Source organism: Perkinsus marinus, assembly GCF_000006405.1.
Source record: "Perkinsus marinus ATCC 50983 genomic scaffold scf_1104296934586, whole genome shotgun sequence".
Classification (NCBI taxonomy): Eukaryota; Perkinsozoa; order Perkinsida; family Perkinsidae; genus Perkinsus; species Perkinsus marinus.
The window spans coordinates 170,511-186,097 of record NW_003214716.1 but is presented as its reverse complement, the minus strand read 5'-3'; the positions used below and the strand labels follow the sequence as shown (position 1 = coordinate 186,097).

General features: G+C 41.4%; 3 protein-coding genes across 3 annotated transcripts; 1 reads left to right on the top strand and 2 right to left on the bottom strand.

The window, feature by feature from the left end:
- Positions 1–5,652: 5,652 nt before the first annotated feature.
- On the top strand, positions 5,653–5,907 carry Pmar_PMAR019340 (conserved hypothetical protein; the record flags this gene model as incomplete). Its single annotated transcript, XM_002784817.1, has 1 exon — positions 5,653–5,907. A coding segment is annotated over one exon (255 nt), but the record flags the coding sequence as incomplete, so codon positions are not given.
- Positions 5,908–8,411: 2,504 nt separating this feature from the next.
- Pmar_PMAR019339 (hypothetical protein) lies at positions 8,412–10,998 on the bottom strand (the record flags this gene model as incomplete). Its single annotated transcript, XM_002784816.1, has 4 exons — positions 8,412–8,691; positions 9,471–9,651; positions 10,319–10,392; positions 10,904–10,998. 4 exons carry the CDS (start codon positions 10,996–10,998, stop codon positions 8,412–8,414), a joined length of 630 nt encoding a protein of 209 aa, XP_002784862.1.
- A 699-nt stretch (positions 10,999–11,697) lies between these two features.
- Pmar_PMAR019338 (hypothetical protein) lies at positions 11,698–15,385 on the bottom strand (the record flags this gene model as incomplete). Its single annotated transcript, XM_002784815.1, has 6 exons — positions 11,698–11,854; positions 13,325–13,391; positions 13,545–13,639; positions 14,127–14,198; positions 14,460–14,554; positions 15,275–15,385. 6 exons carry the CDS (start codon positions 15,383–15,385, stop codon positions 11,698–11,700), a joined length of 597 nt encoding a protein of 198 aa, XP_002784861.1.
- Positions 15,386–15,587: the final 202 nt, after the last annotated feature.

The following is a 15,587-nucleotide window of genomic DNA, read 5'->3' as shown; positions in this document are numbered from 1 at the left end:
TAGGGGAAGTAAGTCAAGTCGACGACGGACGGGGAAGTTCCCCTAACCCACCGCAGCTGTATTCTGTCTGCCGTGCAAACCCTGTTCTGGTGGTTCGTTTTCCTCCCTGTGTTTCTCTTAGCATATATCGTGCGATGTCATCACTTTCGCATAATATGCGATATTATGTTCGAGGTGCCCGGGGTCTATATCTTCGTCTTGATAGTAGTCGTATTTCTTTCCCTATCATTTCAACTCCTTCTTTTTCAAGTTTTAAACCTAAATATAATACCTCAATTGGGTATTATATCTGGCCCCCTCTTTGCATCATTCACCTTTCTCTCTCGTTGTAGTAGTAGCAGCCACATATCTCTGGTGTCGATGGGGTTATAGTCTCAGTGTCTCCGCAGGTGCCTCTGAGCCGGCTATTGTACGTTTGTGGGCGATCGGCTGCTAGCCCGTAAAGCTCGGCAATGAGCATTGTGTTGCTTGCCACAAAATTATGATTTATCCCTACATATCCATTTGAGTTCGCAGGGCGAACTTCGCACCGGTATTACGTTTCGCGCTTCTTTGACTCTTCGCACTTGTATTAGAGATTTACCCGTCGAGTCTCGAGCTCGAGCTCGGGTTTGATTTGATCTGTGCGTGTCACTCGCATCCCCGTCTCACCAGTTTTTTTCCCAAAAAAACCTTGTATAACTGCTCACACCTGCATACGGGTTTGGATTCGTATAACTTCTCGTACTCGTATAACTATTATCACCCATATAATGCAACTCTCGTCATAAAGTGATTTTCGCGGGATAATTCCACATGCGGCGAGCGAGGTTTTCTCCGTAGATTTTGTGTAATTTTTTGTGCGGGCCTCAGTTTTGTGTCAGGATCCCAAGAAACTCGAGAAGCCAGGGTTTGTCATCTGGGTTATTGATGTAATCCAAGCGGAACCCAAACTACGGGCCGTTACGCAAGTAGGAGTAGCCATAGTTGCAAAAGAGTTCTAATTCCAGGGCCAAATGGCTACGGCACGCTGCCGACGGTTACATGCAATATCGGCGAGCGAGACTAAAGATATCTACCAGTGGGTGCAGCCACAGACAAAAGCGGAGAAAAGGAAACCCGAAACCCCACTCGAAACCCGACGGGGGAACCTGAAACCCAAACTATTATCAAAGTACGAGACGTTTTACTCACGTGGACCAGAAACTCGAAGGAGGACTATCAGAGACCAATTCGAGCTTGCACGAGTGACTCAGAGTTCCGAATAGTCTGTAGATTGGCTCCACGTGCAGCCGATCGGGAATCGCTCTACACTTTACTTATCGTCGACGATTGGCGACGGATTATGAGTTAGTAGTCGAAGAGAAACGACTATCAGAGACCGATTCGAGCTTGTACGAGTGACTCAGAGCTCCGAATAGTCTGGCCAACAAAAGCTGGAGATGGCGTCGACCATTACAAGGAAGTATCTGAGCCCAAAGCTATCCTTGATCAACATGTCTACAATGTCGGCATAGACTCTACTCCAGGCTCCATCAAGATCAACCGTGGAGTCACCGTACGAATTCTGAACACCAAAAACGGCCAATCTAACCCTCTTCCCGAAACATTGAGGACACTCACTGATTACAGCTTAAGCAGCTTGCTTGAACTTTGGAGCAACAAAATCCCGTGTAAACAGGTACTGGATATATGACATATCCAGTATAGATATATCATATCTCAGAGAACAATGGGCGTTCGTCAAATGATAGTGACGAGAAAAGCTAGACAGTAGCTCTGGATCACTAGGCAGTAAGATACAGAATCTTGGAGGTACAGCTTCACCTTCTCGGAACCGACACTCGACAACAAGACCATGCCTATCCATGTGATACCACCGACCTTCATTGCTCAAAAGTCGGCTGAAATAGTCGTTCTTGGACTCGCCCATCAAAGAGCTCATCAGCTGATAGATGAAACTATCGGTTTCTCGAATAGATCGTAACCGAGCGATAATCTCTTCCGGCTTTGCCAAGTCCAACTCCATAACTTTCGAGCATACTTGAACAGGGTCATCCTCTACTCTCTCCTCTCCCAGTTGGTCGGAAGTAGAGGATCCTCTCTCCTCTTGCGAAGCGGCGAGACCTAGAATATCTCAGCTGAGATCACGGCAATTCTCACTTCAGTGACGTGATTCCGTACCTCCACCTTCAACAGAAAACACCGTCACTAGACGTTCTAGTCTAGAACACATCTTCACCCTAAAAACGTACCGCTATCACCACTCACAAGCAAACCCCTCTGTACCCAAGACACGTCTTATCGAACAGTTTACGAAAAGAATCCAGATAGCCCTGCTGCTAGGAAAGGCAAAAGAATCACACTCAGTCTCAAAGCTTCATTCGCTTATCAGTGACATAGGGTATGTCCCATCAGACACACTATTTTAACGACGAATATTAGCTGTTCGCGCAGCGCGGATGTATACCCCAAGGGATATTTTCGTGAGGAGGAATTGTGGCGGTTTTCGGTCCGACTGTGGCAGTGCCACACGGTTCTGCCCTACTCTATGAGTTCCTCGAGAAAAGATATTGACGACTGACTCTCGTGTAACTCAACATAGCTCCGCTATGATTAGAAGACAGCTAGGACAGTTCGCTGGAACCGAAAATCCGAGTCGAAGGCGCTGCAGTTCTTCTGTGAAAATTCGAAGTACTAATAGTTTCGCGACTCTACTTTTATGGTACGGAGTCCGTATTACGGACGCAATGAACAGTTCATTTTGAACTCCTCAGACGGTCGCGTCACAAGAATACAGTGTAGCAAAAGTATTTAGCATGAAACTGATATTAAGATTAACATCATAGATATAATTGGGATGCATCACAGATCCATAGTATGATAAGATAACTCACACCCAGGGCTCCCACCATAGATTGATCAAGACAGAATCACGCCGCGCTGCGGCTTCCGTCAATGGTCACCATATACCTCACTATTTGTAGATTAACTGCAAAAAGTGCAGCAGACACCTCTTGTACATTTACACCCAACCCACGAGAGACAATGGTTTGGCTCTTTTGGCAAACAGCTCATGAAGAACAATGGAAATGTACATGTGCCACCCGTGCAATGGCAGGTTCCATTTGGGCAATCAGAGTCTACCGTGCAAGACACCGCACTGTTCGCAACATTGATAATAGTCGAGAGGATGATCAGGATGCGAATCATCTACGGTTAGAGGTGGAGATCACAACAACTGCGAATTACATCCAATGACACCTATTTCAAGATCAAAATGATCACAATCATTTGTCGAGAAAGTTTCCAATTCCTCCTCACGTATCACGACGCGTAGTATGGTGTGTACTCTCACCCAGGCGCCTGACGAGCCGATTAGCCGGCCAAATTCATAGCCTAGCGTCGCTGGTCACGGTCTAGCGTCGTGCAATGTCCCCTACGCATGCTATGCGTAGATTTTGATTATCTATGCGTAGATATGAGAGCATAGATTTTGGCGAAGCGTCTAAGAAACGAGTATTTGACTGGCGGTTTCTGCTCATTTTCTATGAGTGATAAACGGGGTACGGCTTCTTGGCGGAGAAATGCCCTAGCTTGGGATCGTCCCGTCATCTCTAAGGAGAGGGAAATTGCGTGACCTGGCTACGTATCCCTGGGACGAGCGTTGAATAACCTCTTTCGGTCGATGTGTTGCAATTTGTGCTTCCGACTGCAGAACTCGATGCCATGATGGTCTCAATGAAGTCGAAAAACTCTGGCTCTCGCCATTTATCCTATTTGCAATTATGAGCCGCCACGAAATCAACTGTCTGTTATGATGTACGCATAAACAATGTACGCATGATCAAAATAATCACAATCATATGGCGAGAAAATTTCAAATTTCTCACGTATCATGCGGCGCAGTATCATACTGCCAGTAGGGCGTGTGGCCCTCACCCAGGCGCCTGACGGATCGATTACCGTTTTTAGTCGCGGCCTAGCATCGCTGCTCACGGTCTAGCATCGTGCATGCGTAGGGGACATTGTGCGGCACGTGAATATTTGAGAGCATAGATTTTGGCGAAGCGTCGAAGAACCGATGATTTGACTGGCGGTCTCTGCTCATTTTCTATGAGTGATAAACGGAGTACGGCTTCTTGGCGGAGAAATGCTCTAGCTTGGGATCGTCCCGTCATCTCTAAGGAGACGGAAATTTGCGTGACCTGGCTACGTATCCCTGGGACGAGCGTTGAATAACCTCTTTTGTTCGATGAAAGTGAGACTCGGGTTTGACTCAAACCGTTTGAGGTTTGTTCAATACCCCTCCCATTCGGAATGCGCCCGTCGGCGAAACCGCTTTATTCATAAAGCCTAGGTCATCGACGATGACATTCGAGAACACTTCTCGAGACTGGGAGGGAAATCTACTCTGATCCTCCACCATTCTCATGGTCATATAGTATGACTCATACATATGGGTTCGTTGCGTTCGCTGATAGCAACCGCATGAAGAGTAGCATCAATGCTGCGGGCGTCACTAGTCGACCCTTTCAGAAGCCGGGAAGAGCCCCACGGGGCCTCGTTATCATGGCCGCCAGTTGGGTACGAGGTCCGTTATACTCTCACTGGTCGCAATTTACGGGAGATGCACCCTTATTAGGTGTACTGCAGTTCTACGCCTAGTGTTCTACGGGAATTACGCGAAGTGAAAAATAGATTTCACACCGCGATAATAGAACTACTATCAACATCATAAACCGATATTCCCGCAACCGGGGCACGTATACTAAGCGTTGGGCGTTTACCGGGTAAGCCTTACCCTATTATGGTACTTAGGGATATATATATCAATATTAATATCTATTTATATATATAGGTACCATACCAATAATATATTATCTATAGTTTATTATATATGAATGGAGTTTCACCCGTGATGTGAAAAACACTAGTGAAAAGCACATTTCACATTTCACTTCGCGAAAAACGCGTGAAACTCCAATATAAGTATAAATATTGGAGATAGTATTATATTGGTATTGCTAGTTTATTTATATATTTATATCCTTACCCGAGCCTGCCAGCGGAGCGATCGATGTCATGTTTGTTGGAAAAGACACTGCCTGCTATGGAGGGGCCCTTTCGATGGCTTGGTGCAGCAAACCCCAACCGCACACGGACCTGATATCAATTTAATGGAATCGTGCCAAGAGTCACTTCTTGTCAAGTTGTTCCATTGGGAATCTTGTGCCGTTATGTTCACACTAAGGGGACAATTTGTGTTCCTGAAGGATCCCAAGGAGTCTCATTTCTTATAGCGTTACGACTTATTTTATTTTTCCCCTTATATGATGCCTATGACAACAGCTGTCTCCTCATCCTCTTTGCAAACCGATCGGTGCGTTGTGAAAAACACCTTCCTTGATTTCACACCACATCGTCCTCGTCCACGGAGTGTTTCCTCCCCTCAATGGTTAACAACAACAACAACATCATATACGCCAACTATACTTACATCTGCACATTTCTCTTCCTATAACGATGATGAATGTGCTCTTAGTCCTGTTCCCGAGGCTACTAGCAGCTCTTACTCCACTGGAGGCACTAGCACTGTTGAAGAGGATTCAGGGCTACTACCGGGTTCTACTACCGTAACTCTGCGAAATTTACCACCGAGTTTCACTGTAGACACGCTCAGTGATCTACTACGAGGCTTTCGTGGTCGGTACAACTTCTACTACGTCCCTTTGACCTTTCGCACTAGGACGAGCATTGGTTATGCTTTCGTTAATTTTGGTACTCCCAGTGATGCCTTGGAGTTCTATGATCAATTCAATGGTGTACAAATCAGTGATGATAAACATATGGTTGTTGTAAGTGCCCATGCTCAAGGTCTAGAGGCTCAAATAAGACTACTACGCAACAGTCCTGTCAACACCAACAGTTGCTCTTCATTTAAGCCACGTTTGTTCGAGCTCGGGAGTGGTAAGGAATTGGATTTCCCACCGGCTCAATTTGTTCCCAAAAAAGGTCATTCGCATCGTTCACGGCATCGCCAGCGAAGGGCGTCGTCTTCAGCGGCTCGTGAGCGCCAATTTTTTGGTTATTCTTCTTTTCCTAATGTCCATTAAAAAATTACTGTTCTTTCATTGTATTGTCGTTTTCCCTTCTTTTTTCTTTGTCGTCAAGACGTTCACTTTCGTTGAAGGCAGAGTTGTAGTTTTCTGCGATCATTCTGTAGGCGATATCGCAGACTATTTTCCCCGCCTAGTTTTCTGAACTTAACAAGAGAATTTCAGTATCAATCATCATTTACGAGTTCTTGATTGTAATGTACAACCACACAGGATAATTACTTATCACTTTCCATACCAGGAATAGGTGTTCTGTTATGATGCAACAGAAGTTTTCTGTGATGTCGTTATATACACTAATAATGACAAGCTCTGACAAGCATGGCGAAGGGTTGTCGGTGACACCGACTTGGTGTGCCTCAACTTTATTTCATTTCAGAATATAGCGAGTGATTCTTCTTCTTCTTCTTCTTCTTCTTCTTCATAGAGTGTGTGTGTTAAATTAAATAGATTAGATGAATTAAGTTAATCTGATTAGCAGATATTACATAGATTAACAGAGCGAGTGTTTAATCTCTCCCACAGTGAGGTTAGAGATAAGACATACATGTCGTTACAACATTGTCGTATATACGTGACCACTATTGTGTAACGAACACTATTTCTCAACAAATACACTGTTCCTCTCGTACCGCGTAATACAACAGAACATGCCAATGGCACATACTGCTGTACCGTTAGATAGCCGTACCAGTAGTAGTCTATTAATAAGCTAATTATATGTACTTTATATATCATAATATATTAATAACTATATACTAATAAGGGGATAATAAGAAACTAAATATTAGGTTATATTTATTATAATGTGCTTTACGTGAAATGTGATGATTTGTCCGGTGTAATTCGCGAAGTGTTTTCAATTCCCCACTTCACATCGCGAATATCACGTTTTTCACGTGGAGTATTACGCCACTTCGTGTAGTAAAACGGGTGGTTAAACTCCAATGTATTATATAATTATATTCAATGCTATGGATTAAAATATGTATACTGATATCCCAGTCTCAGGACGCACTAATGCGGATCACTGCATCACTATGGTGTCACGGTGTCATCATAATAATACAAAAACCACCCAAATCATATCATTGTCTTTTCCCTGCGATGTAATATGCGATAAACACCTCCTTTTCAATGTCTGTTTTCTCTCGATGGAAATCTAATCCCTTATACCTCAGTTCACTCTCAACTCAACAATAATATGGTGAAAAACTTCTACCATAAAACATACACATCAGTAGGCAGTGTTGACGACATCGAACTAACCTCACTCCTGCTGGAAAATACCACTCTTTGCATCAACAGTTTTTCATCTAGTAGACAATACTCGATCATATCAGATACGTTGCTGGCCATACAGAGAACGCAAGGTGCAGTATTCAACACAATTAGCTGTCCCATTATTCAGCTGTCCCACTACTGAGCTAAGCTGTGATTTTTCCGCTCATACTTCCTAGGCTATTCCCCTACATAATACGAGTTGATATTCTAAAGGGTAGCCGATGAATCAAACTCGAACAATCTTGAATATCAATAAGCCTAGACTAAAGAAATGAAATGATAAGGCCAATAGTCTAGTTCACTTGTTGTGAAATATATACGGCACAATGGTCAAGAGATCAGCTTTTCCATTAAAATTTCGGGTAATTCATTAAAACTAGTCAGGAAAAAGCGCATTTATTCGAAAAAAGTCAGAAAATTTCCAAAAATTTCGGGAAAAAATATTTCATCGGCTCGAAAATGTCATATTGGCTCTTCATATTACAGATGAGACTCCGGCAATCCCAGCACTATCAAACTCAACTTTTTTTCGGAAAAAAAGTTGGTAAATTATCAAAAAATTGGGAAAAATCTTTCATCAACCCTAAAATTCCGAGTTAGTTCTTCATATCACAAATAAGACTCTATTGAGGATTGACGAGCAAGATGTGATGAGGGTTCTCATGGGACGATGAAGGGCGAGCCTTTCCGAGTAGCTATGTACTTGCGTACGATACATTCATTGTCATTGTATTGGAGCAGTATCAGTCCTACTTAGGCCACTCTTGCGTTTTTTGCCATATGAAGCCGTCCAATTCGCCCGGTTCCACCAACACTAGTTCTGCCTTGTTCGTGCGTGCTCCACATTTGATGCTGTTTTTCCCTATATTGATTGACGTTGCTATGCTCAATTTCAGTTTCACAACCGTAAACTTGTCTACCTGTTGTTAATACTCTCAAAACAACCAAACTCAACATTTCAGCCTCTCCCCAGCTACGTTAGAAATCCATTAATATCATTAGTGCATTACTATTACTATAATCATCAATTCAAAACATGCGATAGCCTCTCCCTCCCTCCTTACTCGTTGCCACCAGTCGCTTCACCGCAGCATCCGACCAATACTCCCCATCTCCCGAAGACTGCACGTCCGCCTCCTCCTTAACGAGCTCGTCCATATACGTACGTACTTTCCCCTCAGGCCAGTGCAAGACTTCAACGGCTAAGTCACGAACTCGGATGCCTCTGATACTTCCATCACTGCCGAGACGAGTACACGCCGTCACCGCTTCGACAGCCGACTTGCGAGCCCATCTCCTGTTCGACCACCTGCACTGGAGTTTCACACCACGTTTTACGTGAAGCGGCGTAAAACTCCGTGAAAAACGCGATTTTCACGCTACACAGTAGTCGTGAAATATATTTCTCACTAGTGTTTTCCATATCACTAGGGTCAAGAAACTCTACTTTTATGATGTGTATTGTAGCGATAAAAATGCTCATACAAAGAGGTTGTCAAGAAACTATTACAAACGCACTAGGCCAATATACAATCACTTCACGACGTTCTAAAATATTAAAATTATAAACGCCTTCTCGAAAAAATTCTGGTTTGGAGACCAGTATTTTTATCTCAGCTGAATTCAAAAATTCTCTCACTATTATCGACGATTTCCCAAAACTTAACCATTTTCATGTGTAATCAACATTCTACTGGAGTTTCACCCTAGCGATATAAAAAACATCAGTAAAAAATATATTTCGCGACTACTGCATATCACCGCGATATCGCGTTTTTCACCGAGTTTTGCGCCACTTCACGTAAAACGGGTGAAACTCCAGTGTATTAAATTTCTCACTACTTCACCTACCAAAACAACTTCAACCTCACTTCAAAACTAAGACGCCACTCTATGAAAACCCCATCATTTCGTCACCCCTTCGGACAGTGAAGAAAATTATGACGATTTCCCTCATATGGTGAGAGAACAACTTCTCACCAATTCACTTACCATAACAATCCTACTTCTCCTACTTTAAAAATATCTCAAAAATGATTTAATTTTTTCTCGAAAATTTTCCGAAAAAAAACCACCATTTCAGCTTACCTCCTCAGTCTCCATGCAGCCAACAAGACGATAATTAAAATCATCGTCACCGGTCGCCACCACATTTCTATCGCCTCCACGATTTGGCAATGAATTCTCTTCGACGACTTTAACGACCAAAAAGTACCCCCAGCAGTGTGAACAACTTGATTGCCGAACTCGGAAGGTAACGACTCCGACACTAACCAAAAATCAACGAAAAATAATTTCAATTTTCAGCTCAGCTGAGCTCAAAAGTTTACAAACGAGTCGCAGAAAAAAAACCCAAAATTTCATACCGTCATCATCATGGAAATGACCATGTGCGTATTTTCTTACAAAATACTATCGAGTTTTTCCGATGCGTAAAATATCCATCGGAGCTTCACCCTAGTGATATGAAAAACACTAGTGAATAACATATTTCATATTTCACTTTGCGAAAAGAGATAATTCACCCGGTAGTATTCGCCGAGTGTTTTCGCGTTTTTCACGTGGAGTGTTACGCCATTTCACGTAAAACAAACGAAACTCCAAAATGACATATATAAAATTAAATTAAATTTCAATGGAGCTTCACCCTAGTGATATGAAAAAAAACATATTTCACGACTACCGCATATCACCGCGAATATCGCGTTTTTCACCGAGTTTTACGCCACTGGAACTCCAACGTCATATTATAATTCATATTATATTGATGCTCAACTACATGTGTTGAAGACAATACAAAAATTATCAAAAAAATTCGCGGAATTCTTCTCACATTTCTTTTCACTTCTATACGAATTTGTATATAATCCTATACAGTACGTGTGAAGTAATACAGTTCCGAGATTACCCACGCATATATCAACAGCCCCTATTACACATCAATTTAAATGCCGCTTCGAAGTCCTTATTCCCAAGTCTTCTCGCCTCCCAACATTTTACACGGAGATATCTAAAAACACATAGAACAGTGTCGAAAATTTTCGGAAAATTTTAGGAAAATTTCGAAAAACTTCAGGAAAATGTCGGAAAATTTCAGGAAAATTCATATTATTATCGTTCCCAACTTCAACATTTTAACTACGCGATAACGACTCGTAATTAATTAAAAAAAGGTAATCTAATTCGATTCTTTAATAATAATTAAAGGTAATTAATTCGGAAAAAAACAAAAAAAGTGCATTTTTGTAAGAAAAAAATCCTCTTTTTTCGCCCGACTAATTCTAATGAATCACCCAAAATTTCAAACAAGTAACCGGTCTCAACAAAAACGTACCGATTTCAATCAACGACATTAATTCTGAATATACGACAACGATACGTGACTCTTTAAAATCAGTCTGTGGAAAATGTTAAAAATGGGCATTTTTTCCCAAAAAAATTCGGTAAATTATCAAAAAAAATTGCGAATTTCCCGAAAATACGATCATCCACTACCCAAACCGTAACCATCCTCTCACTACCTCTTAGCCTCGTCCTGGTCAAGTTGATACCGAGTTTTATAACATTCATAATCCCCCCGACGCTCCGCTAGGTGCTCAGCTAGAGAGGCTGCCATGTGATGTGACGCCATATACCTTTACCACAATTTCGATCACAAATATTTATATCAACAATTTCGTCTTCGAAAAAACGTAAGAGATTCCACACATGGTCAATGTGTCTACGTGTGAGTTGATAACAGTATGAAAAAATGGGAAAATTTTCGGAAAATCCTCCTCGTTTTCTGGGAGGCTGCCATATACCTATACCACAATTTCAACAAATTTTATATCAACGATTACTCCTCCATAAAGTGTGGGAAAGTATGCACATAGTAAACTACGTGTGTTGATAACAATACGAGAAAATGGGGAAAAATTTTGGGAAAATTCTCCTTCTTTTCTGCACACTTATACCTCGGCTGCGAAAAGCGAGCATATACTCCTCCAAAACCATCACCAGTAATGGAGAAATATAAGCAGTGTATTTTTCAGGAAAATTCTGAAAGTCTGCGTTTCTCGTCAACGAATGCGAATTTCGAGCCTGAACTTCAACTGGTTTTTTCAACAACTGAGCTCAGGAGCCTCGAAATAAAAATGTACAAAAACCAAAAAACCGAATTCTTATAACCTGACCATATTTTCTCATACTGATTACCACAATTCTTCATCATCTCACATAGTTTTATATTTCAACACTACATAAACGCTCAAAACATCGCTAATTCCTCAAATCACATTTTCGGAATAAATTACCCCTCTTAAAACGCCCATTACTACAATCGTTCATCTCTCACACACACATCTCCATCACGCTTGAACAAAGGCTTGCACACCATACTACGACCGCGACACTCGGCGTTAGGAGGGCATGGTTCACAATCCTCCTTCGTAATATCATCGCAATAAATCGGTCGCGGCCCGGGGAGATACCTGAATCCTCTTATACTCCCCGAAACGTTTTTATTAACTACCAGTATGCAGCTGCGAGCGCGAGCACCAACATAACGCCAAGTGCAGTAGTAACCTGATAAATTCAAATTAACAATTTTCGAAGAATCACATCGTAATTCCAGGGCTGAAAACCAATTCCGAAATCGATTTAAAATTTCATAATTATTCCGCAGAACAAATCTTGTTAAAACCAAAATATACGCCTAGTAGTGCGAGATCTAAAACGGTGTGCAGAACTATGCACAATTTCAGGAAATCCCCCCAAAAAATTTCCCCTCACATATACTCAAAATTTCAACCTCCATAATTATTCTGCAGAAAAAATCTTGGTAAAACAATAATCTATACGCCTAGTACGAGATTTCTTCGTGTGTAGAAATGTGTAGATTTAAAACGATGTGAAGAAATATGCACAATTTCACGGAATCCCCAAACCCCCAAAAACTGCTGCTCTAAAATTTGATATTCATCCCTCATATTACTCTCGAGGACCTCTCCCGCGTTTGAGCTTCCTTCAAGGGCTGTAAGTAGCTTAGCGGCGATATCGTCACACGTCGTGAAGGTATCTTAGGTTCCTCCACCGAAGATTCAAAAGAGGTCTACAAACACTCCATCATGAACTGATACTACTCATGTTTTCCCTCTCACACGAGAAAGTAGTTTCGAAATATTAAAGTTTCACGATTACCCGTTTTATGTGAAGTGGTGAAAAACGCGATATTCAACGCGATGATATGCAGTAGTCGTGAAATATGTTTTTCACTAGTGTTTTTCATATCACTAGGGGCAAGAAACTCCAACGATTGAGAATATTACTATCATATACACGTTAACGTAATAAACAAAGTAATAAGAGCACTGTTGAAGGTATCACCACCACACTGATAGTAAAACGCAACTATAACAAATTCAATGCAGTTTCACAACTACCCGTTTTACGTGAAGTGGCGTCGCAAAACTCTATTAAAAACGCGATATTCGCGGAGATATGCAGTAGCAATGTTGTGATATATGTTCGCTGACCCTAGGAGTTTCCTCACTCATTATAGGAGTCCATATACAAACTAGGGTAGAAATGTACAGAAACCAACAAGAATTTTGCAAAATTTCCTCTCAGAAATTCCATATTGTCACCAACATATGTGCATATTTTCCCACACTGTGCAGTAGTCGTGATATATATTTTCCCACTCCAAAACAACCAATAGAAGTAATCACTCATAATTTCACGGCGCGCGGAATCCACAAACTACCACCTTTTCCATACTCGACACTCCACTGCTACGACTCGGAGGCCGACCTAAGAACAACCAAACAAGAGAAATTCACCACTGCTGTTACCAACTCACTCGATTTACGTCTTCTACTACTCCTCCTTGTTGGTGACACACTACTTCTGCGATCGTGCCTTATACCACAATTCTCCCGAATCACATACTGCCCACCTACCCCATCGAATCGCTCATCTCCTCTTCATCACTAGAGAACATCCGAGCTACATCTACTAGGTCAGTTCCTGAACACACAATTTTGTGGCGAGTGACGCTGACAATTAAATATTTTGCTCATAAATTTTCATTAAACTCATGATAGTTCATTAAATTTTTGATAATTTACCCACTTTTTTGGCAAAAAAAACATTTTTTTCAAATTTTTCACCTCCTATTACCTTCACTGTCAACCGCAGATGAGATGCTAGTTCGCGCTCTCGAACTCCTCCTCGTCACCGCAGAGCCTCGAGAGTTCGTCGTAGGTCGACTAGTACTAAATTACGAATATTACATATTCCATCTGTGTGAATTTCCAAACATGAAAATTTTTTATATAGGCCAAAAAAAATTTTCAACGAAAATTTAAAAAAGAAATGCTAAATGAAAACTCAATGCAAAATAAACTCATTACAATTCCACCCGTAAAACGCGAAGTGGAGCTTAACACACGCGATGCATGTGTTGAGATTATTCTTCAGAGTATCACGATCCGTGATATGAAAAACACTAGTGGAAAAACTGCATATCACCGCGAATATCGCGTTTTTCAACGAGTTTTACGACGCCACTTCACGTAAAACGGGTTGTGAAAGGTATTATTGCTACTATATACATCTGTTATAACCATAAATTTCTCAATTTTCCTTGAAACTCCAACGAGTATTCTTCACATCGCCGTTTTTCACTACGCTCAAGTAAGCACGACGAGAAAAAAAATTCAAAAAATCAAAATTCGCAGAAAAATATTCAATTTTACTGACCTTTCACGACCAACTCTCGAGCTCTTACTCACTCTCGAACCCCTATCCCCTTTAGATGAACCGCGACGCGATCTAACAGGGCCTGGGAAAAAAGGCGGAGCGAAGCTTTTCTATACAAGACGAAATATCAATTATGAAAATTCAGAAAATTCTTGTTGATTTCTGTACACTTTTACCCCACGAAAAGCTTCTGGAAAAAATATAATGATGAGAAACGAGTTTTACGCCACTTCACTTTAACGAGTTGCGGAACTCCAATAATATATGTTTTTACCGACCGTTTCAAGAAGCTGAGCAAAGCAAACATATATATTCTTTCAACTTTGCGCTTACTCTTTCCTCCAGAGCTCGACGGCGTTTGTGGTAGCGGACTCGCCATAGAAGATTCTCTTCTTGAAACGACCGGACCCAACTCCTTCAAACACATGCTAAACAGAAAAAAAAGTAAAAATAATTACAACACATGTCACACAAGTGAACAGCGTATTTTTTCTTAGGAGAATTCGAAAAAAAATCTGCGTTTCCTCAACAACTGAGCTCAGGAGCAGCCTTACGACTTGAAATAAAAATGTCCAAAAACCAACCAAAACTTCCGCTTGCGACCAACACACTAACCTTACCGTATTCTCTCATACTTCAACAGAGAATAAATATTATATACTCGAATGAAACTATAATATTCGGAACCATTACTGAGATATGAGGGCGAACGAGACAATTATCACCCAGTATATAACCCCGTGTTAGTTCGTTGACGAAGATAATAAATTCTCGATGAAAAATTCACATTAGAAAATGCTGATGCACCATAATTACCGCAATTTTCCGCAGCACGCAATGTGTCCCCCTCAAGTGAAAAAATCTCTCAGCTGAAAATCAACTAGGTATAATCAGGCTGCGTTATAAGGCATTTCCCTGATGTCATCACAATCGGCGACAGCATACAGTTAGAATGCGCGTGGTAGAAAAGTACAACTTGAAAAGTCTAAGTCCGATTAAAGTTGGAGAATTTCAAGTGAAATTATTATACCACAAATGCACGGCTTTTTGATATACGAAGATGTATTTGTTAAAATGCGCGCAAGTATAACATGGGCCTATTCTGTATCTTCCTCGGTCACCCTCAAGATACCACACACTTACTTTACCAGTACTGCCTTCTTTATACTAGACTGAGGCACCTTAACACCATTTCTAGTCAGAATACTTCGGAGCTCCGCAATGGTCATCGCCGCGTAGTTGCCAGGGGAAGAGCTCATTAGATTGCACTGTTTGTTACGCTGAAAAATATTTCAGCGATTGTTGTTAAGCGTAAAATCTTACGCCTTTAACGTATATGTGTTACACTTCTACGCTAGTTCTTATGAAAAGTGCGAGACTTTGCGGAAACCTAATTAGCATAATATATGCAAAGATATATGCAAAGATATATGCAAAGATATGCTAAGATATATGCTAGTG